Raw genomic sequence first — 24,221 nt, 5'->3', positions numbered from 1 at the left:
TCTTAAGAATGCTGACACACAGACAAGCTGTAAATAGTTTGCTCATTTCTTCATCACTTGAGCCTGAGGGCCTGATGGTCTCTTTAAACATGACCCCTGTGAGAGAAGTTGCCAGTGAACAGAGGTCATAACCCAGCAGTTGTCATGGAAACCGTTGGGGCGCTCACTTATCTTTTCAACACTAGGTGTCAGTCTTGTACTGTACACAGAGTTGTTTTGCTGCAGTTACATAGGTCGGCTGGCAGATGAACTCAAAGACACACACACACACACACACACACACACTGTGCACACATGTCTTCATCTGACTTGACATGTTGACAGCTGCCTGACAATCTTTCTTCTTTATATCCCCTCTCCTTGTTTTTCTGCACTCCATCCCTCCCTCTTATGTGGGGATCTGCCCCAACTTGCCTCCTCCGCCCTCTCACACCTCATGCTAATTCCTGCTCTGTGATTTGCTGTTCTGTGTGGATGCTGTGTGCCCACTGTACACTCTGATTGGCTTTGTGAGCAACCCTGCGCGTTTTGAGGGGGAGCGGGTTTCTCGTGCTCACACACCAAGAAAGTCAGAAACAGACCTAATGATAGACTTACAAATTATACTAGAGTAGTTGAAAAGAGAATAAGGAACCCGAGGAAGAGCTTGACAGACACCAGGAGATAGAAGCACCATAAGAAGAAAGAACGAAGTCAAAGAAGGGCCTCAGTGGATCCTGTGAGCAGGTAGGTGCTACATAGCTGCTGCAAGTCAAACAGTGCAAGGGCTCTGTGCTTGTGTCTATACTTGGCAGATTTGTAGAAGTTAGTTGAAGGCAGACTAGTGTTTCATCTGTACTTTTCTGGATTTCTGTGCACACAAACATGTCCAAGCATGCATGCTGGTACAATATCTGCATCTGCTCTGCCTTTGCTGTTCAGACATGAATAATCGCTCTATCGCCTGGTGGCTGAGACAGATTGGCCTGCCCCAGTACACCAAGACACTTGAGAGGGAATATTATGGTCTGGAGGTATGGGGATATGTGTGTGTGTGGGTTTGTCTTATTTCTCATTTCTGTGCTTGACTCTTATTATGACAATTGCTATGGCGCCTGTTTCTTAGTTCATCTCCCACCCCTCCACTCCTCCCTCTCTCCAGGGTTTGCTGGATGTAACGGATGGAGAGCTGAAGGGAGCAGGAATAGACGATGCTGCACACAGGGCCACCATCCTCACTCAGCTGCTCAAACACAGACAGAGACTTGATCCACACTCTGGTGACACATAGATGCACACTTTTACACACACTTCCGCACAGACACATCAATAGCACAAAGAGGGTCAAAGTGCCGATAGTGTGCTTTGACTTTATGTTGGTGAAATGAGTTCGACAGACAGAAATGAAATTCGCCACGAGTCTTCAGTGTCTAAATTTTAGAAAAATAGCCTGTGTTTTTGTGCCCTCTCAGGTGTGCTTATGGCGCGGCGGGTGACCAGAAAGTACTCTCTGGGATCATCTATGGATCTGGTGAGACTGACACAGTATCCTATCACACACTTATGGTCACTGAAATCGAACGCACACTCCCCATAACAATTCACCTGCGCTCAGCCCCTCCTTTTCCAAAGAGACAACGCAAATAGCAACTCTACCATTTCTGACAGGTGAAGCCCACGAAGGATCTGTTCCGCCAGAGTGTTCTGCCCCGCCTCCAGCGTGCAGACAAAAAAAGATTCTCTGCCTCCTGCTCTCAGCTGCGCCCCCTGAAAGAGGACAACAGTGTGGTTGACACAGACGGGTGTCATGACAGCAAACGCAGGTACTTACACGTAGTGACATTTCTCATGGGCAACTTGATTGTAAAAGTGAGTGATTGCCTGAGTGAGTGTATGTGCATGTGTGTCCGGGACGAAAGAGACAGAGATATGAAAGAGAGAGAGAGAGAGAGAGAGAGAGAGAGAGAGAGAGAGAGAGAGAGAGAGAGAGAGCGAGAGAGAGAGAGAAACTCATTTCAAGTTGGCTTGTTTGGCTTATTATTAACCAGTGTCCCATAAACACTCACACACTCGTCGAACAAACTAGGACTGTAGGGTACTACTACATGCTGACATAACATATCACACATACACACTGTAGGGCCCTGCATGCTTTGATCTCACTCACCCCAGTTACAGGTCAGGGATTCCCTGACAGAGGAATGCGTGTGTGTGTGTCTGCAATATTTTCCAGCGTTGTTGGAATGTTATATTCACAGTGTAATACAAGAGCTATTGCCAGATTGTGACATAAAACCCATAAAAGCTTTATAAATATAATCATAGGTAGTTGGTGAAGCGTATTGACAGACTGATATTGGCATGTGTGTCATATCTGTTAGAAATAAGACTGCATTGGCCATTTATATAATAATCTATTTAACCCTTATTTTATTAATTTTAACATATTTGATATTTTTATTTTAAGGTTTATGTATCATTTTAACTTTATAGAGTGGTTTTTTAAATAATATTTTGAAGGGATTTGTTTCTGTTTGTAATTCATGGTTATCTTATATTTACTGTCATTCATGAAAATTATAACGTTTTTTGTTTAACTGGAAAATATGTTGCCTTCATCACAGCTCTTTAGTTACCAAAATTGATAATCCCTGCAAGCATTTAGCAAAGTGAAGATTGACCACTTAGATATTAAAATCAATATCTGCAACAACAATCCAGAAACTCTTCACTCGTCAATGAATTCCCTTGCTCTGTAGTTGAAAGGGACATTTATGCCGATATCAAGCTATAGAGTATAGACCAACTGACCAACTGAGGAGATACAGCATGGCCTTCTTTGTTTATTCAGTGTAATACAATTTTTCTGACACCAACTTCTGGTAAATTGTGTGTCAGCACATAAACAAAGCCATGTCGTGTTCAGGCACATCCTCGCCAGTCGTAAAATGAATGCAACTAAAAACGAGTTGATTGTAAGCAAAGGTTTGGGTGTCAGATATGAGTATGGTTAAGATGCTATACTCTGATTGGCTTAGATATACTGTATATTGAATGCAAAGCTATTTCCACTACTTATAAAACAAGTCTGCTATCGTGACAGTTTATTATTATTACGGCTTAGCATTTCATATTTATGACTAAGTGTCAGGGATACTAAATCAGATTTGAAATCATTCTGAGGTATGTTCAACCGTTACAATTCAGAAATCCATTGGAAACGTAATGTTGTTGGTTGTAACTGCAATCATGTACTGAAATATTACATCAGTATCACCTACTGATACATAAATATGATTATAGTCTGAATAATAAACTTCCTGACTAATTGTTTGAGAAAAGAAAACCAATAATGGAACAAAGTGGAGGTGTGCCTCGTCTTCGTTATCTAATTGAATTATAATTATATCATACTTATAGTACTTAAGTATTGCTGTGTATGTCACGTCGTAGCCGGCTGTCTTAAAATCCCTGCATGGAATGTGGACGGACCGGTTCTGGGATTGGCACATCGTTCCCCTTCTCCCTCCTCTGAACAGCCTGTGCCGGGGGAGAACTTTGCGTTTGTGCACTTGTGTATTTACTGCACTGAAGTTTGGAGAAACAACACGTAAGACCAAAGCGAGGTTTGAACAACACACACACACGCACACACTCACACTGAGCATACTGCCGTGTCTCGGTGTAATGTGACGGTGGCCAGGTGAGGCGTGTGTCGGTATCCGAGGAATGCCAGACAGATAGCGGCGTTTGAGCACCGGGGCCCGGGGTGAGGGAGAAGGAGAAGTAGCGGGGAGGAGTTGGGGATACTTGTGGGAACTCGTCTGAGTTAGCAGAGAGGGCGAGAAAGAGGAGGAGGAGGAGGAGGTGAAGAGGGGGGAGAAGAGGGCTGGGAGTGACGGAGCGGAGAGTGAATGTACGGTAACTTCACAGCTGTTTGGCGGTGTTAGCTTGGGCCACAAAGTGTAAAACATGTCCGGGATAAGCGCGCTGTGAACCGGACTGACAGGTAGGACCGACTGGCCTCTGTTGGAGCTACTTTAATATACTTTGTCCCGTGTTTCGCCAACGCTTTGGCTGTGATTTCATTGCTGGTGCGCAGGTCTTTCTGCACTTTTATCTCGTCTAAAATAATCGGCTAAGCAATGTCGTCCTTTCTAAACAGTCACAGATCAAACGTGTCGATGGTCTTTACCTCCACCTCTCTAACTTGCATGTTTCACAAGTTTGAGACGCACGTTTTAAATCGGAACTGACGGATTAAAAGTCGGTAAACTGTAGTTCTTAAAGAGTTGCTGACGTGTATGTTGATCAGATGACATGTACACACGACCACCTGAGACGTGATTTTGCATGGGGTCATTTCAAATGTAATCTGTGGTGTCGGGTTGTATTTCACAATAGTGGCTGACCTGCATATTGCACAGGTGTTTCTGGCGTGCGGCCTGGGCCAACGCCCCTCAACAGGATGTTACACACTGCACTGCTGCTGAGCTCATAACAAACCTTTATCTATAAAAGTGTGTGTGTGTGTGTGTGTGTGTGTGTGTGTGTGTGTGTGTGTGTGTGTGTGTGTGTGTGTGTGTGTGTGCGCGCGTGTGCGTGTGTGTGTGAGTATTTATACAAACTGATTTTCTTGTCATTCACATCTGAACTTGGTCACTGACATCATTTTTTGGTAATTTCTTGCATTCTGGAGTTATTTGGAGTTTATGATGTGGAGGGAATTTGTCTTGTCAGTGATAGTTGAGCTTGTCTTGTGGATTCCCCAAATGCAACTGTGTTACAGCTTCCTGTGTGTATACTTCATTCAACAGGCTCCCAGCTGCTTTAGGGTTAGGGTTTTTAAATTCCAGACATATTAGGTGAAACTGTCATATGTTCAACTTTTGAACTAAATGTATGAATGCACATTTAGTAGCTTTTAGAGGCTATTCAATGTGTTTACCACAGGGTTCCATAAGGCCTAAAGACCCAGAATGCCTAGTAATATCTAAAACCTTTCTTTTTTAAAGTCAGTGGCATTTTTGCATTTTAATTTACATACATTTTGAAAAGTAACTGCAGTATTCCTTTAATATGTGTTTTTCATGTAATATTTATCTTATCGATTTCATATTTGCAGGGTCAAAACGCAAAACATAATACCTCTGCTAGAACATCTGTCAATGTTACAGCACAGTTTCCCATATGCATTGTTTACAGAAATTCACAGTTTACTGCTGTGTTTATTTCAGATCTCTCCAATCTCGCCAACTTGAAATGAGTCTCTCTCTCTCTCTCTCTCTCTCTCTCTCTCTCTCTCTCTCTCTCTCTCTCTCTCTCTCTCTCTCTCTCTCTCTCTCTCTCTCCCGATAGAATTGGTAGTGGTTGATCAGCTGCTCAGTAGGCACTGGGTAGTTAGCCCGTAAATTGTTTAAGATGCCTGTACAGGAGCAGGGCGGTGGAAGCACAGAGAGGAAGGAAAGAGGAAAACGGAGGCAGGCTATTAAAAGTCTTTCAGCTTGTCTGGATTTAATGACAGATGCAGACCTTGGCAGTGGCCTGCTGTCCTTGTCCTGTTCCTGTTCACAGGCAAAACATGGCATCATCCGTGGCTCCCACTGGCTCCCCACGGTTAGATTAATGCTTCTAACCCACCTCTCCTCTCTTTCTTTTTCTAGTAAGAGGAGGAGTGTCAGTACATACTTCAGCCAGCTGAAGGTAAGAGGTTAAGCAAACTGCCTCTCTGGCTTTGTTTTTTCTTCATACTGTCCCTCACATCCTCACTTGTTCATGTGAGTACAAGAACACAAAGGAGACACACAGAAACATTTGATTTGTCCTGTTGCTGTGTGCAGCTGTTTGGTGGTCGTCGAGAGATGGACTCCCTGAAGAAGGAACTCGAGGAGGAGCTGAAGCTCAGCACTGAGGACCTGAGGAGCCACGCTTGGTACCATGGGCCTCTGAGCCGAGAGGTATTCAATGTTATTTGATTCGAGCTAATGAAGCTTCACATGCTGACACCTGGAAAACCATCTGAAAAATGCAAAACACTGGCTTCTCTACAGGCTGTGGAGTCTCTGCTGGAGAAGGATGGGGACTTTCTTGTCCGTGACTCAAGTTCTTCCCCTGGGGACTTTGTTTTGAGTTGCTATTGGAGGAATGAGCCCATGCATTTTAAGATCATCCGGGTGGTCCTACGTCCCAAAAAGGTGTGTCTGTGTCATGTGTTCTGTGCAAGTGGAAAGCCACAAAGAATGTTAATAAGAAAATGATTTGAATCAGTACAGACCGGGGAATCATCTGGCTATCAATCAGTTCTTCCTGTTATCTTTCCTGTTAATTGGACATTGAACATTTTTACTCCTGATTGTTATTTGTTTGTAAATGTTCTTTACTTTTATTTGTTGAGATTAATCTCAATTCCAATCCTAATAGCTTGGACCATTTCTTTAGTGCGTGATCTTGTTTTCAAGTAGGTCCAATGCACAAATGAATAAATCCGATTAGCAAAACATGCAGTCAACGGGACTGTCAGAAAACGTGTTGAACCATATAGCCACTCTGGGTATTGTTGTACCCATGAAAAGTCTTTCGCGAGTTTGAGTTGTCCAAAGTTGAGATGTAGGTCGAAATTTCCCTCACAGTGTCCTTGAACAACCTCAGGATTTGTACTAACACTTCAAGTTCTCTGTGTCACTGTTGGGGAGCAGCAAGGCAGATGTTATCATAGATATTACAGTGTGTGTGTGTGTGTGTGTGTGTGTGTGTGTGTGTGTGTGTGTGTGTGTGTGTGTGTGTGTGTGTGTGTGTGTGTGTGTGTGTGTGTGTGTGTGTGTGTGTGTGTGTGTGTGTGTGTGTGTGCGTTTGTGTGACAGGGCTTCTCCCGGGAGCTGTTCCAGTTTGAGGAGGACCGCTTTGACAATGTTCCCGCTCTCATCCGATTCTACGTGGGTGGGCGTCGGCCTATCTCCCAGGCCTCAGGCGCTGTGGTGTCTCACCCAATCACACGGACTCTTCCTCTGCGTGTCATCAGTGAGCGGCACGCAGGGTCCGAAGGCAGCAGCAGCAGCAGCGGGGGTGTGGGACGGGAAATGCACACAGAACTCAGCAAAAGACTCAGCTTCAACTCCGCACATACTGACATGCTGCTGATCAATAATCCACTGCTAAGGTGGGAGGATTTATGAAGACGTGTATAATTACACGGGCGCAAACACACACGTGTACACAGTTCTCATTCACAAGTACTCGAATATGTACAAATATGCTAAAATGCTGTATCTATGTGTAAAAGGAGTGGAAGTCAGCCTGCTAACTTGGAGAATTTAGGACGGAGGCCCTCACTGCAGTCTGCACAGTCAGACAGCAACCTGCGACCTGGTACATGAACATAAACACACTCCCCATTACAGTGTTTAATAACTACCAATAACATCCACCCACAAATGTACATTTCAAATTAGTATAAACAAGTTAGTCCTTTATTTACCTTATTTTACTATTATGTGACCTGGTAAATTGAATTGCGACTAAACAACATCCAGGTGTCCCTCAGAAGAGTTCGTCAGAGCAGACTGGCCCCGCCCTCATATCCCCAGTGTTTCGCACAGGAAGTGAACCCCTGCTGAGTCCACGACCAGGACACACACGCCCCTCCTATCCAGGTAACATTCATTCTCACACACACACACACACACACACACACACACACACAGTTGTGGTACATTGTGCAGACAGAGACAGAGACTCAAACATAGCTGCTTTTATCGGAGAGTGATTATTGTTCACGGAATCAATATATCAACATACCCTAAAAAACACAGACACACACACACTACGTCTCTTCTTCGTTTTGTAGGTGGTGGTGGGACTTTGCGAGGTTCAGATGGGCAGCTGCACTCCAAAGCTCCTCCAAAACCCCTCAGAATTTCTGTTGTCTTCCCCAAAGCGCCCCCTCCATCCTCAAGACAAGCCACTAACCCCTCCTCTTTTTATGATGAGCTTGTGGTCCAGGTAACTCTAAGTCAGTTCTACAAATCACTCAGTCAGTGTTGAGGAAGACCCTGTAGACTGTGTTTAAGTCTGTATAAATCTTCCTCAGTATTCCATGTTTAAATAATTGGCATGTTCAAAGCGTGCTGCACACAGAGCAGAGATCGTACCACCTTATGATGATGTCTAGGTGCCAGAGTCCAGGCGGAAGGGTCATGTGGATCGGCTACGTGCCGAGGAGAAGTGGCAGAGTCGTGCCCGCCTCACAGAGACGTCGTTTGGCTTCCTGGAGGCGCAGGAGAAGAAGGCAGCGGAAGAAGCTGAAGGCTGGCATTTTGAGCGCCCACATGTTCGTACATGCTTGCTTGTAAATTATTGGTTAAAGATGACTTGCAAACATACATACTCAAGATAAAATAAATCTTTCATCTGAAGCAAGTGTTTAGATCTACACTATAAGGAAATGCCAACATAGCAACATGAAATAACCATTCTTCCATGTTTCCAAGGTGTTGACCTAACTGGCATGGCTTTCAGAAAATTCTTTCTATCTTCCATCGGTTATTAATGTGTGACATTTGCAATAATGAAGGAGAATTTTCATTTTAGCTCCCTCCAGCTGTCAGTGATATGTGAAACACCAGCGTGTTATCTGGATAAATTGGGCTTTGGCTCGTACAATGTCCTCATGTCCTCTCTCATCACCCCAGGTGGAGTCGGAGTCCTGTTTCCAGTTAGAACGGTTTGAGTCAATGCTTTTGCCCGAGAACAACCGACCTCTGGAGCCCAGTGTCCTGCTGACACTCAAAGAGCTCTTCAACCGCTCAGATGCCAATACCACTGCTCTGCACATGCTCAGTGTGGACTGCCAGGTAGACAATCGGCGGTACTTGCATAAGAATGTAAGTAGCTTGAAAACACACCTAAGGAACAGGATTCATTGTTGTGTTGCTGCAGGTAGCACGTGTCGTTAAAGTAACGGATGAGCAGAGGAGGATTATGGGAGTTGGAACAGGGTTGGAGCTTGTCACTCTGCCACACGGGCACCAGCTACGACAGGATCTGTTGGAGAGGTACGTGTATTTCACACACTCAATGCCAATTTGATCGGTGGCAACATTAAAGCTTTGTAAGGTTCATTTGCGCCATCAAGGAGGTGATTTTTTCACACGACTCTGTTTGGTTGGTAGCAGGACCTAAGGACCTTTTCAGTTTATGTTCAGATGTGGATCCAGTCTCCAGTTTTTTATATTTACAGATGGGTTCCATACATACAAAGTTGTGGTATTTGCATTTTATTTTGCATGACGGCTCCTCAAAATAAGTAAAATACCAACGGCACAAGCACATGATTTAATTTTACAATCTATTTAATTTGATCTAATATAAATTTTTGATTAATATTGCAGGATTTTGATATAGATAAAATACATATACAGTGTTAAAATTTTCCAAATACACATTCAGTATAAAGATATGCGCATAAAAACTCTTTCTAAATATGATAAAAGCAATTCTATATATAAATAAAAAAAGAAAAATGATGTAATTTTTTTTCAAACATCGTTATCTCTAGAGTAAAGTATCTCTCTATGAAATAGCGTTGATGTACTCTGGGTAGCAGTAGATTTGATTTCCTTACCTGGCGGACTCTCTCTAAACAATCATGTACATTCAGCAAACAACAGGAATCAGTTTATTGCATTTAATGAATAGAATGTTTCGTCTGCAGGCATCATCTCATCGCACTGGGAGTAGCTGTGGACATCCTGGGCTGCACAGGCACAGTGGGTCAGAGAGCAACTGTTCTACATAAATTTATCACTTTGGCTCAGGCCCTCAAAGAGCACGCCCACAACCTCTACTCCTTCTCTGCTGTGATGAAGGCTCTGGAGACGCCTCAGGTAGTGCAGTTAGAAAAGAGAAACACAAACTCCACGCAAACCTCAAGCTGGTAGAAGTTAACCAACACTTTATTTGGTTTGTATGTTAGATAATGCGTTTGGAGATGACGTGGCAAGCGCTGAGGAGGAACCACACAGAGAGTGCTGTTTTATTTGAGAAGACCCTCAAACCCTTCATGAACTCGCTGAATGAAGGAGATGGTGAGTGTTGGTGAAATGTTTAGTGGTTTATTCAGGTGTAAAATCGAACAGCGCAATGATTCCACAAGGGTATGACACTAAAGTATTAGTAACTAAGAACTTACTTGCCATCAGCAACACCTTAGTGGCTCTCCAGACTTGACTACATGGTATTAATAGTATTCTTAAATGTTTTTGTGTTCCATTTGTTTAAAGATTCTGTGATCCAGGGCCCCGTAGCTCTGCCGCACCTCATTCCTCTGCTGATGGCAATGGAGGGTGATGATCCGGTTGAGAACAGCGAGCGAGGCTGTCAGCTTCTCTACGACGTTCTCCAGTCTGCACGCAATGCTGCGCTGCATGCCCCCGATTATCAGCGTCATGCAGACTCTCTGCTCACAGGTACACACACTACAGTATTCTCAAACTACAGTGAGGGTTTCTGTTCTCTGCACACTGACAGGAAGTCAATATTTGTATACAGTAAGTGAAATTCCGTAGCATCTGATCTGATAAAACATGACTTGCATTGCTCCTCCAGAAGGTTGGGATCCAGTCCCTGAGATGCTAGAGGCTTTCCGTACAGAGTTCGCCCTGCGGCTCTTCTGGGGTCAGTCTGGTGCGGAGGCCAGCAAAGAGGAGCGCTACATGAAGTTTGACAAGATTCTTTGTGTCCTGTCGAATAAACTGGAACCTGTGGACGGCACACCAGATCAAGACGACCCTTGATCCTGATCCTTGGGCTGGCTGAACCCAGCTTTATCTCACCAGAGTAAAATAAAAAGTATTTTGGCCAAACAGAGAGGTGTGAGGACAGACATGGAGCATGGTTTAAAGAGCTTCTTGCTGAGGATGCATTACCCTCACACCAGAGGCGGTATGGGTCAGATGTGGAGTTTTGAACGAGTGACCCCTGCACAGTCCTTCACTGAGCTGTGATCATGCTGTGGCTGTGATCAGGAAACCTTTAGGTATTTACTCAGAAAGAGGCATCCGCTTTTTTCACCTAATGTGCATTTGAGAAGATCTTTCCACGATCCACATCCTGAGGACATCCACTTTTATACTTGAGACTGCTATGGTTATAATTAAGACTGAACTGGGATTTTATCCAATCCCTTAGTGTCCTGTCCATGAAACCTGCTGTAACAGTCCACACTGGAATTTTTTTTCTCCTTTCTTTGTCTAAATAAATAGATAAATACATCTGCTTCGTCTTTGTTAGTTTCTGAACAATATTTTCCTAACAATAGTCAAAAAACACAGATGAGAAATGGTGAATATTTTTTTAAATGTAAGACTGAAGCGATACATGTAAATACATACATACATTTTCTTTAAAAATAAACTAAGACGAAAAAGAAAAAATAAGAATAATATTCCTTAAATGGTGAGCAAACATCCAATAGTGATGAGTGGTAAAGAAAGGGAGATAAACATATGGTAGCTCTAATGGGTGAGATTTATAAAGTTTCATACTTAAAAAGTGCTTTTAACTTTTTTTAGACTAAACTGCGGTGAGAAGCTGAATCTCACAACTCTTCTCCCTCCTAAATCTGCTCTGGTATCAAATCAGCATCGACGGCACACAAAGATTTCAGAAGAGATCACTGACACCGACTACAAAGAAACTGCGAGGATTTGAGAGCAGGAGGGAGATTCAGTAGTTTTGAGGCTCTGAACATAAAAACAGATGGCCAAGCAATAAAAAGAATGGAAGTTCAAAAAGAAAATTTAATAAAGTCATCCTGAAAAGAACCAGCTGATCACCAGAGCAGTGACCACTCTGACATGCAGTCCAGCCACTTCTGTGCAAAAGTTGGAACTAAAAAGTGAAGAGGAGGACTGAAGAATCAGCTGCTATCCACATGTGAATTGCACATATCAGAATTTCATCCAGTGAGCACTATTTAATAAAGGAAATCATATGAATTTAGCACATTTACTATTCTCTCTATTTAACTTTCCACCGTACATCATTACTTTGAAATGGAGTTATTGATATTTGATGGGGTTACATTTCATTTTTTGCTCTACCAAACGGAGCAGAGGCTTCCATCCAGTTATACTCTTTGACTTTGCTATGATCAAAGCACATTAGTTTGGGGGATTTTGCTGAGAGCCAGTGAGGCAAAGAGGAAGAAGCTGAGCCATGAGGAAAGGCAGGTCGATGGATACTGTATATGAACCCAAAGCGCCAACTTCAATGTAGTGTAAGGTTACTATGATAGATATGTTGCACCAGCTGTCACTTAATTTAGAAACAGTCAAGAGAAAAAAACTCATTTCTGTATTCTGTAAAGGTCAGATATGACTGATAGGCTGCCCTGCCAAGACGGGCTGAGAGAGAGAGAGAAGCAGGGACGGGGAGACGTCAGCGTATGATAATGCAATCAGCCTCGACAACAGGTTTCACTTTCAATCACTTTCATAATGCTGTATACATCAATGGCTGAGATAACAGAAATGACAGCGAGTACAGGGCCAATAATTCACCGTCAGCTTTAACCTTGCCTCAATCTCTCTCTCTCTCTTTGTGTGTGTGTGTGTGTGTGTGTGTGTGTGTGTTATGGGCCCGGTGTGACATAGGATGAAGGTATATAGCCCTCTTCTCCACTGGATCTAAGGACTCTCATCCAGCCATCCCCTTTATCCTCCTCCATTATGCTCAGCAGCTCGCCCTCCGTAATCGAGATGGTTTCATCACTGTTGGCTACACACACAAAAACACAAACACACACAGTAGAAACATACAAATTAGTGTTGGTGGTGTAAGTAAGCCACGATTGAGTACGTTTAAGCTTGATATTTAGTTACCCTCAAAAGTGTACAGAGCGGTGCAATGGCCAACAGGAGCCGCTATGTCATCAAACTCGTCATCAAATTCCGAGTAGATGTTCTGAGGCGATTCGGCTGCCACAACACCGGAGTTGTACACACTTCCAAGAAGAAAACAAAGTCAGACATGCGAGCAACTGTGTCATTATAGTGAAATGTACCTTTACATGTAAACGCAGGTCGTACCCATGTTGAACATTGTTGTTCGTGACGTTGGACGATTCCTCTCCTCCAACAGCCTCCAAAAACCACGACTGTTAACCACACAACAGATGCAAGGGAATTCAGACAAATACACAACCTGATCTGTCATACATACATACTGCGTGTGTGTGTGTGTGTGTGTGTTTGACCTCATATTTGGTCAGCTCCCCCTTCAGACGACCTATGTTTTGGGCCGTCTCTGTGATTTGCGGCTCCAGACTGCAGGGGTCACCCATCTGTGGATTCTGCTCATAAACACCCTTCATCTTCTCCAGCGCCTCACTGATGTAAGGAAGGGAGGAAGAACAGGATCAAGGACACTGTGGTTACCTAAGAGTGACTGTGGCAGAATCTTTACCCTGATTTACTGTAACCTGTTTTCTGTCTGTAAACGCACTCCCAACTTAAGAGACAAGACAACACATACAAAAGTGTGCATTCTGTGTTTTTGGAAGAATTGATTATGAGTTTCAGCTCGTTTCACATTTCTGTATATGGGAAATCAGCATTCTAGTGAGTTAAGTCATTACCTTTGAGAATATAGGCCTGTTATCCTGCAATAAAAGTACTAATTTGAGCAGGTACAAATCCCTCAGGTTGCGTTTGCGATGACACACAGTATTTATCTGACTTTGCCAACTAAGTTAAAACAAAAACAACCAACAAAACCACAGCAATTACTCTGATTTATGTTTGGATGATAGGAGTGGAAAATCAATTCAAACATCCATGTGACTTTTTGTGATTATACGGTGATGTCACCTTTGGTCCTGTTCCTTCTGCAGGTCCTTGGCAATGTCATCAATCTTCGCTTGTAGTCTCTTTTTCCTTTGCTCTGGAGGGAGGTGAGAGAAGTCTTCTGCTGCGGGTGGCTGCACACGCACGCGCGCGCACACACACACACACACACACACGCACACACACACGCACAGCAAGTGTTGTGAACATCAGGTACACGTTTACAGTTACCAAATCACCTCTCACCACCAGATGTCACTCCTTCCTGTCTATCCCTACCGCTTAGACAACAAAACACAAACTCTTTGAGTGAAGAGGTAAAGAAGATAGGAAGAAAACACACAGAAAGTGACCAAAACCTTACAGCATCTCCATGAACATGTCAATAATCCTAATTTATATAAAGGCCCATAGACAGACATAAGTGAGACTGTGATGGCATACATGGCATCTTTCAAAAATAGTTCCAGAAGTTTTCTACGAGACAAAAAAGGAGAAGAAAAATGTTTCAACGGGCCTATTACAGATTCACCAATATGGCCTCTCGGACATTTGTAGTAGCCACAATGGCGAAGGAATTTGGAAATGAATCGCAAAGGTGACCAGCTGAGGTCGGTGCCAGGTCTGAATGTTACTGGAGTTTGGCTGGGCTGTGGAGCCACAACAGGCTTACAGAAGCAACAGCAGAATACCTCATCAGTCTGCCCCACAAATGACATATCAACACCAAATTCACAATTTTTCCTGGTTTGTTTGGCTTTGGTTCATATGAAAAATTGGAACGAGTGCCGTTTCAAATTGGATGCAGTTGAAAAATGCTTCCTCGTGTCTTTTGCCTCAATAGAAAGACTCTACGATACGGACCAGCATGACATCACAGATTAAAGTCTGATTTCTTTACATTATCAGAGAAAAATTATTGTATTTGCAACATAGCAGGAGGAGAATTCGGGGCAGAAAAATACAAAAGAGTTTTTAAAATTAGAAGTATTCCCCATTAAAAAGAGTGTAGCACCCGTATATCAAAGCAGCTTTTATGTTTACGCTCTAAATAACAATAGTAAGTGTTACCATTTGTTTTTCAGCATGCGACATCTAGATAGAGAGAAAGAGAGAGAGGCTCAACATGAGACAAAACACACACACTTACAATAGCATGCAAGTTAATAGCAAGGGTATAGGTTTAGTTTCAGTAGTGGCACACACACATGCACACACACACACACATACACGGACAATAAAATAAAATATAGTCAACAAGAACAATTTCCACATAATAATGGAAGTAGAAATGCTGCTTTTGTAATCACTTTCATTTTAATATGGAAGCCTAAAGGAATAGAACTGCAGTCAAAAAACATCCCACACTCATCCCCAGTGGGAAGTATGCTTGTGTTTAATATATGGCTGATTCATAGGGGCTCATTCATAGGAAGGCCACTGATGATACACACACACACCAGGGAGGGAACCCTTCCAAAATGACGGAAGGTAACTGGCGAGAGGCCAGCTGAGCGAGCACAAAACAAATTCAATCACTTATCAATCTGTAAGTCAAGACGTGAGAGTATGACCTAGAGTAGGATCTGTTTTTGAGACATGCTGTGTACATGTTCAGATTCTGGCTGGTGAAATCGCACAAACTGTAAATGTTGCTATTTAAACCTGTTCTGTTATTAATTCACACGGCATCTTTCAGACTGATTATGACTTCAATTTGTTTAGAGATCACTCAGCAGTTTGTCTTTAATGGACTCGGATGCAGAATGAGGAGCAGAACACACAGAGCTGGAGCGGGACCAAACTGATCAAGCATCACTCACCAGACGTCATTTGGGCAATGTCTTTGAGGTGGCAATCCTGGGATTCATAGAGCGGATAAGCTCCCTCAGACAGAGAGAGAGAGAGACTAGGGGGGGGCAGCTTGGAGAGGGGGAGGGCGACGGAGTAACAGCCAGGTGGTAAAAGAGATAAAGAAAAAGGGCCAGACTAAGGAGGGGAAAAAAGACAAGAATTGGTAAAAGGAAGGAGGAGAAGCGAGCAGCAAAGGAGATAATTACACGAGAGGAAGAGAGGACATTTACATTTTGTTTTAGAGTGGAGAGAGAGAGAGACAGAGAGAGAGATAGAGAGAGAGAGAGGGGGTGTTTTTGAGCAAGTCTGTGCAGCAGACTGGAATTAGAATTGTCCCCTGAGGGAAACAAGGTGGTGGGTTAAGACATGAATGGAATGTGTGTGTGTGTGTGTGTGTGTGTGTGCATGTGTGTGTGTGTGTGTGTGTGGTGTGCATGTATGTCTGTGTTACAGCATTATTCTGAGGCCATGTCAGCGTCATTGTGCTGCACTGCACACATGTATGAATCAGCCGGCAGCTAGATAAGCAGACAGGATATTCAGGCGGTCGGGGCGGAGCAGATAGTGGAGAGGCCGTGAACACAGAGACACACAGCTCTCATGTCAGCGCAGGGCCAGTTTACCTTGTTTTTCTTGCTGAAAGGCCACAGCTTGTTGCGCACACGTGGTGGGTGGAGGCTGGACTCAGAAGTTGCTGGTTTGATTCCATGGGAGTAGTCCTCAAACTCCACATCACTAGGTCGCTCGAAGCCAGACTTGTGCTGTTCTATGAAGAGTACAGAGTCCTGTGGGGAGACAACACCGTATAAATGAGAAGTTTAGCTTTTTATCTCACCTGAACCCTTACACATCCTTGTTTGTATTCCATCCTAACACATTAACCCTAACTGTTCCAAGCACAACAGTACCAGCTGGTGCATTTAGGAGTAAACTGGCTTCCACTTTTGAATCTCCCAGTCACATTTCTTTTTCCAAACACTCTTCATCTTCCTTGAATCCGCTTCTATGACATTAATTATGATTTTGTACCCTTAGCGACATTTGCGGTCGCTCTTCCAACGCAATCTATACAAATCAGAGCAAGAATACGCAGATCAGACCAACAGATGAACACTATGCCTTGACATCAAAACCAGAGATATTTGGCAATATTTCCCATTTCACAGTTTTCTCCTGTCGAGTCTCATTCGTTTTGACTGGGAGGTTCAGAAGAACCAGTTGGTTCACAGACGCACCGCACCGGCCGGCACTGTTGCACTTGGAATGTTTAAGATGGAGTACACACAATGTTGTTGTAGGTCTAAGGTAAACAGAAACAAATGTATCCAGTCATTAGTATAAGCACTTTACCGTCACCTGTATGAACAAACATGGTTGCACTTGCCTGTCTCTCATCAATTTTGGCCCCTGCTGTATTGATTCCCTCTAAACACTTAGAGATGATCGGCATCACTTTCTTCTCCATCTCTGAAAATTGACAGTAGCCCTCCGCTAAGCGCTTGATCCGCAGCTCATCCATGTCCTGCAGTTTCTGTTCCATACAGAAATATTCGCACAACTATTCATTGTTGACATTGTTGTTACTTAATGTTCATGTTGTTGGACACACAGTGGAGAGGGATGAATGATGAAAACACAGTACATGGGTGTGTTTGGTATGTGTTACAATAAGTGGTTGTGTGAGTTCTGTTGCATTTCATGGATGTGTGTTGGTCTCACATTAAAGATCTGTGGTATCTCAGTGTAGTAGAAGAAGTTCTGCTCCTTGTTGTATTTCTGGAGTTGTGCCGCATAGTCGTTCCTGCACTCCTCTGCAGTGTGTGTGCGGGCATGGGCATGTTGCTTGGCCTTGGGAGTGAAGGATAGATGAACAATGGAGAGAGGGAGGGAGAGAGAGAGAAAGAGAGAGAGAGAGAGAGAGAGAGAGAGACAGAGAGAGAGAGAGAGAGCGAGCGAGCGAGCAAGAAACCGGAATGAGGTACAGGGAGGAATGAAAAGATGCAAAGAGAAATGCAAAGTAGGAGAGAAACACAAAGAGAGGCGGAGAGGAGGAAGTGGTTGCAGAGGGAGAAAGAGACGAGGAGGGAGGCAGAAGATGTTTTACAACCGACACAAAATCAGTGCTTCACTATTGATACAAATGTGTGTGTGTGTGTGAGTGTGAGTGCGTGTGTGTTTACTTTCTCAGCGTCGAGCTTAGTGGCATTGAGGTCGTTCTCTATTTTCTCTGCTTGTTGTGTGGCTTTCTCCGCCTCCGCCCACTCCTTGGCAAAGCGCTTCTTAGTCTGTACACACACACACACACACACACACACACACAAACACACCGACACACACACACACACACACACCTTGATGAGCACGGCATTAGTAGTAAACGTAAAAACATTGGCACTGTAAATGTGACACTGCAAGGAGCTTTGACTGTTCACCAAATGGGTCCATAATTACTGTGAAACTCTCACTGGCCATTAACTTGTTCCAAATTCTGCCTGATTTAAAGTCATTGTTTCATCAGGTTTAATACATTTGATACATTTTCTTAATTGGACATTTATTTCTGTGCAGTGCTTACAAGGTCTGCCACAGTGAATTTAGCCAATTTCCATCACTACAGTACAAAGTCCATCAGTAAGACCATAACTGTGACTTATTTACATTACGATCATTTAGCAGACGCTTCTATCCCAAGCGACTTACATTACATTACCACCCATTACAGAGGGGGGAGCAATTGGGGGTTCGGTGCCTTGCTCAGGGGCACCTCGGCAGGAACTCCAACCAGCGACCCTCCGGTTCCCAAGCGGAAGCCCTACCGACTGAGCTACTGCTACTACTCAATACTTCCTCTGTGTATCATAAAAGCTCTGTTGTTGTTGCCATGGTGGATTTAATGCTACATCATTTGTAAATCGGCTTTTACTGAAAGATTACAGCGTGATGTGTCAGCAAAGCGGACTGTCACTTACACTCTCCAGCTGTTTAAAGCTGCTTTCTAAGTTCTGCTGGGCCTTCTTGGTATCAGACAGGTGCTGCAAAAAGGGAGAGGGAGACCCCGGGTTAGTGGACAGTGGACACCACCTCATCATAACCCCCACCCACCCTGCTCCCTCTCTTACTGTTTTGCGCTCTAGTTTAAGGTCCTGCATGACCTTCGTGAGCTCCACACAGATGCCGGTCATCATGTTTTCGGCGATGAGCTCCCGCTGGCCGGCGTAGTCGTTGAGCTCGTTCAGAATGTCCTGGAACGACGCATGATTGCTGAATCTGCGGCGGAGGGACGGACACAGGGCGGGTCAACACAGCTGGACACGCCAACCTCTAATGTGGAACATTTCTCTCTCAAACAGGAAGGTAAAGGACAAACTCTTTCTCACTTGCAGTCTTGCTCCTCCTTGCTCCCACGTTTGGCATACTTTTTCACTAGACTCCTGTGCGGTCACACACACACACACACACACACACACACACACACACACACACACACACACACACACACACACACAATCCACACAAAGAAATTTAAGGCAGGACAGAAAGAATAGGATACATTTTGGACAACTGCACTCAGGGTCTTTATCATTAGGTGATGATAATGATGATAATGATGAGGACCTGCCTACTGTAATCACACACAAAATCATATGCATTACACAACTTCATTATCTCTATTAATAACAGGGTCTTCTTCTTCTTCTTTTTGTGTAACTCTACGACCACTTAGCAGCAGATGATCAGACAGCTTTTCCCTGTAAATGTAGTCTGATCCAGTACTGTTGTTGATGATGATGATGTAAATCCTCTCACACATGACACACCTGAGTTGCTTGGCGTAGCTCTGTTCTAATTCTGTGCGCTCCTTCACAAACTTTATGTAGCGATCCACCAGGTCCAGACCCGACTGGGTGTGTTTGTCGATGACATCACACTGATCCTGAGAAAGGAACATCACAGGGTTAGAAAGCTCTATCTCCTAACCCTAATCAGCATAGCCAACAGATTTCATTTATATAATGCAGTGGCAGTGTTAGAGAAATTATATAATCCTGCAATGAAATCTATACATATGGAAGGTTTACGATATTCACTTAAATGAACAGTGTCAGAGAGAGCTGCATTCCACTGAAAGCTGTTGGTAACAGGGGTGTTGACTGATCACAAATTAATTAAACAGAGTTAAATCATGTCAGGCAGCAGACTCGTCAATAAGCTGACTAATACCCTGACTAATACTAACTACAAATTCACCTTAGGTATAATTTTCAGTATGAAATAGAGTAAGCTTTAATGTGTAATATTTATTTTCTTCCTTTTTAAAACTCCACATAGCAGAAACATTCTGTCGGAATTTTGCAATGAGCAAACACAGATCCGGGAAAATAACTTAAGTTGCGTTGTTTTACTCCTTCGTTGCAAGCTGTGGTGCTGATTGCCCTGAGGTCCAAACACCACAACACACTCTCACACTGCTTCAGGCCCAATAACCATCCTGCTGATGCAAACACACACTGCAGCCCACCATTCTCTAAGTTATTTAATTGAGTTAGATGATTTACAGTAACAGTAACCGGAAAGGCTTTTTGTGGTGCCACAAACAGAAAGAAGCTCTGTCAGAGAGAATCTAACTTAAATCTATTGTGTCCTTTAGTGACGACAAACTGTCAAAGTGGGAGGAGATCTAATTTTTTTTGGCCCTTCTGCCACACAAACAGAAAGTACAAAGGTGTAAAGGATAAAGGCAAATACCAGTAACACTCTCCTTTCAGCATTCCTTTCTTAATACACATCCATCCCTTTAGCTCACACACAAGTACACCCATAAACCTGTTGGACAGGTACTGCTCTGCTCCACACACAAAATAACTACAGTATGTTACGACATGAAGGAAAAAGGGCTTGCTCAGATGACCACAGACCGATTACATGGACATACACACACGTGCACCCACGCACGCGCACACACACATGCGCACACACACGCGCGCACACACACACACACACACACACACACACACACACACACACACACACACACAGTGTGTGACAAGTTGGGTCTATTGTAATATAAAGAAGGACCCCAGTTTGTTTGTCTGTGTTGTTGTGTGCATGCGTAACATGCATGTGATTACAAGGCACAGGAGGAGAAAACATGGAGAACAATGGAGTCCACGCAATGTGTTTTTGCAGGAAAAGCCTCAACCAGGAAGTGATCGAGGGAATGAAAGGGCAAAGGAACGAATCGAGACACAGCAGCTTGTGACGGATGTGCGCTGCATACTTCTGCTTAATCCACACTGCTGTTGTTTTGTCCTGTTGTTACTTTGTATTTCTGTGTTTGTTAGAGAAAAAGAAATACTGATAGAAACAGAGGGTTGAGGAGTGAGATAATCATTAGCTCAGTGTGAACCTCCGCCCTGTGACTGACAGTCCCAAGGGCCCTTCCAGGCCCTGAAACCAGTCTGACTAGTCCCTCCCCTTATACATCACCAGCAGCAAGAGCTGATCTGAGGTCAAATTCAGGCTCATCTCACTGACATTACAGGCTTAAGAAGAAAAAACACAGAACTGTGCAGACACAGTATCTCACAGAGAATTAGTCCTATAAAATGATTTATCACAAACTAGCTGAATTATCTGATAACCTAGGAGATAAATAAGGATATTATCATTGCCTTTTGTTAGTGAAAGATCAAAATGTTGGACTGAAATTTGGGTTTTGAGTTGTTGTGGAGACTTGGCGACAGATCTTCAGCTGGATAGCCTGGATTAACACCCCGTTCCACCAAGATGTTTTTTTAGTATTTACATGGCAAAGTAAGTTTAAGAACTCAGATCCTGACCAAACACTGGCAGCATTAGATGGATGGGATGGCTTGGAACCTCTTAAAATCTACAACACAAAAAGCAAAAGCAAAACACCACAAAACTACCTTACCCACAATGTTTAAAAGGCTGTGGAACAATCTCAGAGACGTGTGTGGAGACGCTGACCCCAATAACAATGGAATTTGGGGAAATTTGTGTTTTTGCTGTTCCTTGCCAGCTATTACACCACACAATAACACAATCCAAAACAGGCTTAGTTAAAACACAGACATAACACACACATATTTTCTTGAAATGCATTTCAGTGAAGGCCTTGATTTGATTGACAGGGTCAGCGCTAATGCAGTCCAGACACTGATCAGCCATGTGTGCACACCAGGAGCAAAAGAGGCACTCAAATTCTTCATTTAACCTCCTGAAACCCAGCGCTTTATTTTGTACGCATTTTTAATTTCTGCTTGCTGTTTGGGATTAGTGGGACCTAATATGTAAAAAACAAAAAAAGGGAAAAGTGTGGTCATATGTCTACTACATGTGAACACAATGAATATTACACATTTCTTTCTGTCTGCTATGTTTTTTAAGCAAACCGAAGTCGTCTTTATACTACTGGGGGGACAACAGGTTTAAGCACAATGATGCAGAAGGTGAAGGGAAGAAAATATGTCCACATATGAGGACGCAAGGTCTAAAACTTGAAAAATATAATAATAAGCAAACCTCCTTTCATGGTGTTGATCTGCTGATGTGCTAGTTTGTAGGTCTAGGACTTATTTAGTGTATGTGAAAATGAATGAAGGCAGTAAAGTAACATCACTAACACTTCACTTTATTCAATCTCATAAACATGAAAACACAGAAACATGTGGACATTTGAGATGTGAAAATTAGATAAGCCTTATAAGTCATATAATGAAACCATTAGTCATGAAGTCATTGAAAGTTATTTTTTGTTTCCTCAACTCCTATGTTAATTTACCAATGATGTCAAAGGGAACATGTGCCCGGACACTTAAAGGGCATTAAAGGGGGAGTCCACCAGTGTCAAATTATATCACCTGTGTGAAGGCTTGGGGCCGAGATGTCATGGAAACAGACCTCTGTGATGTGATACATTTAGGTTTGTTGTTTAAAGGAATGCACTTAAAGAATACAAACAACTCTTCGACATTGGCGCAACTGAATTCACTAAATTCACTAATGTCTCAACACAGATGTGAGCACGTGCTGAATAGAAATCTTGACTTGTCTTCATTAACATTATACTGAATAAGAGGCACTCTGTCAATGGAGCTCCCTTTCCCTTTTAAGTTCTTCTGAACTTACCCACTCATAATCTAAATGATCTTATTATAATTAATTTTCTTTTAGTATTATTGTTTTATTATTACTTATGCATACTGAATAGAATAGAATCTAATAGGATAGAATGTACTTTACTGGCCCCAAAGGGAGAGATATCTTGGTCTTTTATGTGGCTGCCAATCAAACATATACACATAGACACGCCTTCATATGTTCCTGGTCATAGGCCCACGTCACATACAGTAAAGACATACCTGCAAACAACGTACAGATATATTACTCAGATTGGATAGAAAGATAGATACATTTAGTTGCTTACTCTAAATTACTCTTACATGGACACGAGTTCCCCTCATCCACACCTCATCTTGATACACAACTTAGCTACGTTCGAGTCACTGTGGAGGTGGAAAGGGAGGGCGAAGGTGCTTTACTCCACCTTTGGCGTGTGTAGATAAAAGTGCAAAAGATTTCTGGGCTCCACCAGGGCAATAACACCCCCCCCCCCCCGATAAGGTTTACAGCAGGAGTTGCGAAATCCTCTGGCTTCAGACAGACACACTCCTGCTGTTGTCCTGCACCCTGGTCGAGTTGTTGCTAAACCCCATAATCAAGAATGCTGCCGTGCACATTGTGTTGTCTGTGAGAGAAAACAATAGCCGGACAGCCTCTGCTCTTTAGGGATGTTTGGGAGACAAGCACACGGTAAAAAAAACAAAAAACAGCTGTCACTGTCGAACTTACCCAAAGATCTGTTCCCCAGTCCATGTCCGAAAATTTCCGATGTGTGGACAAATCCTCCCTGTCTTTTCACCGAGGACAAAGTGAACGACAACTGCGCCGCTGTCACAAAGAGATTCCCCCCTTTAGTAAAGGCTCGAAAGCGGAGATGGCGAAGGAAATGTTAGGGAGGAAGTCTACGCCTTCTCCTTAGCACGGAGGGTTCTCCTGTTTGTCCCAGCGAGGGAGAACTGTGTGTGTATCCGTGTGAGTGTGTGTGTGTGTGTGTGAGAGAGAGAGAGAGAGAGAGAGAGAGAGAGAGAGAGAGAGAGAGAGAGATAGGAGGGGTGGGAATAAAACGTCCCAACTGCAGATCCTTTTAAGTAAATATGCTTTGTTTTTATTATTTTGTTTTCGTTATTACGTTGAAAACAATGGAATACAGGTTGACTTACAGCGAATCTCAGTGCTGTACTAACAATTCAGCAGGGATAAGTCGAATTGTGTCTGCGCCTGTAAGTTTTATCCGCCATGTTGCGCCCGAATCACTGCAGGTGGCGCTGTTTCTAACGTGTCAAATGACGCAACAAAAAATAAAAGCAGAAACACGCGGTCAGGCAACACATGCGAAAACGTCGATGGTCAGACACAAGTAGCTGTGTCTATAACTGTGTATCACTAAACGCTTTAAGGTAG

At 43.3% G+C, this 24,221-nt stretch overlaps 2 protein-coding genes across 8 annotated transcripts; one reads left to right on the top strand and one right to left on the bottom strand.

Moving 5' to 3' along the window:
* The first annotated feature begins 536 nt into the window (after window positions 1-536).
* Window positions 537-11,246, top strand: sh2d3a (SH2 domain containing 3A). Of its 6 annotated transcripts, none has more exons than XM_076148114.1 (19): window positions 537-726; window positions 922-1,013; window positions 1,142-1,259; window positions 1,452-1,510; window positions 1,648-1,802; window positions 5,643-5,682; window positions 5,820-5,936; window positions 6,030-6,173; window positions 6,840-7,135; window positions 7,259-7,344; window positions 7,509-7,628; window positions 7,823-7,977; window positions 8,147-8,305; window positions 8,667-8,828; window positions 8,914-9,029; window positions 9,689-9,860; window positions 9,950-10,061; window positions 10,257-10,442; window positions 10,585-11,246. In XM_076148114.1, the coding sequence occupies exons 2-19, from the start codon at window positions 924-926 to the stop codon at window positions 10,767-10,769; spliced, it is 2,472 nt and encodes an 823-aa protein (XP_076004229.1). In that variant the 5' UTR covers window positions 537-726; window positions 922-923; the 3' UTR covers window positions 10,770-11,246. The 6 variants fall into 6 exon arrangements, with proteins under 6 accessions (XP_076004229.1, XP_076004230.1, XP_076004228.1 ...); XM_076148113.1 differs by having other exon boundaries at window positions 539-726; window positions 10,582-11,246; XM_076148115.1 differs by lacking the exon at window positions 8,147-8,305 and having other exon boundaries at window positions 538-726; window positions 10,582-11,246.
* A 66-nt stretch (window positions 11,247-11,312) lies between these two features.
* trip10b (thyroid hormone receptor interactor 10b) lies at window positions 11,313-23,818 on the bottom strand. 2 transcript variants are annotated; one of them, XM_076148119.1, is made up of 15 exons: window positions 23,550-23,818; window positions 19,493-19,608; window positions 19,052-19,105; window positions 18,794-18,941; window positions 18,644-18,706; window positions 17,855-17,959; window positions 17,394-17,522; window positions 17,059-17,205; window positions 16,298-16,459; window positions 14,892-14,915; window positions 13,845-13,954; window positions 13,232-13,364; window positions 13,065-13,132; window positions 12,858-12,979; window positions 11,313-12,753 (listed from the first exon to the last, which is right to left on the bottom strand). In XM_076148119.1, exons 1-15 carry the CDS (start codon window positions 23,571-23,573, stop codon window positions 12,608-12,610), a joined length of 1,551 nt encoding a protein of 516 aa, XP_076004234.1. In that variant the 5' UTR covers window positions 23,574-23,818; the 3' UTR covers window positions 11,313-12,607. The 2 variants fall into 2 exon arrangements, with proteins under 2 accessions (XP_076004234.1, XP_076004235.1); XM_076148120.1 differs by lacking the exon at window positions 14,892-14,915.
* Between the last annotated feature and the right edge of the window lie 403 nt (window positions 23,819-24,221).

This window comes from Genypterus blacodes, unplaced genomic scaffold (genome assembly GCF_046128005.1).
Source record: "Genypterus blacodes isolate CSIRO-AG114 ecotype Tasmania unplaced genomic scaffold, CSIRO-AGI_Gbla_v1 ptg000039l_1, whole genome shotgun sequence".
NCBI lineage: Eukaryota > Metazoa > Chordata > Actinopteri > Ophidiiformes > Ophidiidae > Genypterus > Genypterus blacodes.
This window is presented reverse-complemented; position numbering and strand designations above follow the sequence as displayed.

What these genes read in the sequence shown, in the direction of transcription:
- sh2d3a (XM_076148113.1), top strand. Translation starts at nt 924, where the DNA reads ATGAATAATCGCTCTATCGCCTGGTGGCTGAGACAGATTGGCCTGCCC. An exon ending in GAGACTTGATCCACACTCTG is followed by an intron (nt 1,260 to 1,451) that starts GTGACACATAGA and finishes GTGCCCTCTCAG; the next exon opens with GTGTGCTTATGGCGCGGCGG. An exon ending in ATCAATAATCCACTGCTAAG is followed by an intron (nt 7,136 to 7,258) that starts GTGGGAGGATTT and finishes TATGTGTAAAAG; the next exon opens with GAGTGGAAGTCAGCCTGCTA.
- trip10b (XM_076148119.1), bottom strand. Translation starts at nt 23,573, where the DNA reads ATGGACTGGGGAACAGATCTTTGG. An exon ending in CTAAGCTCGACGCTGAGAAA is followed by an intron (nt 17,523 to 17,854) that starts GTAAACACACAC and finishes TTCACTCCCAAG; the next exon opens with GCCAAGCAACATGCCCATGC. An exon ending in CGCTCTGTACACTTTTGAGG is followed by an intron (nt 12,754 to 12,857) that starts GTAACTAAATAT and finishes TTGTGTGTGTAG; the next exon opens with CCAACAGTGATGAAACCATC.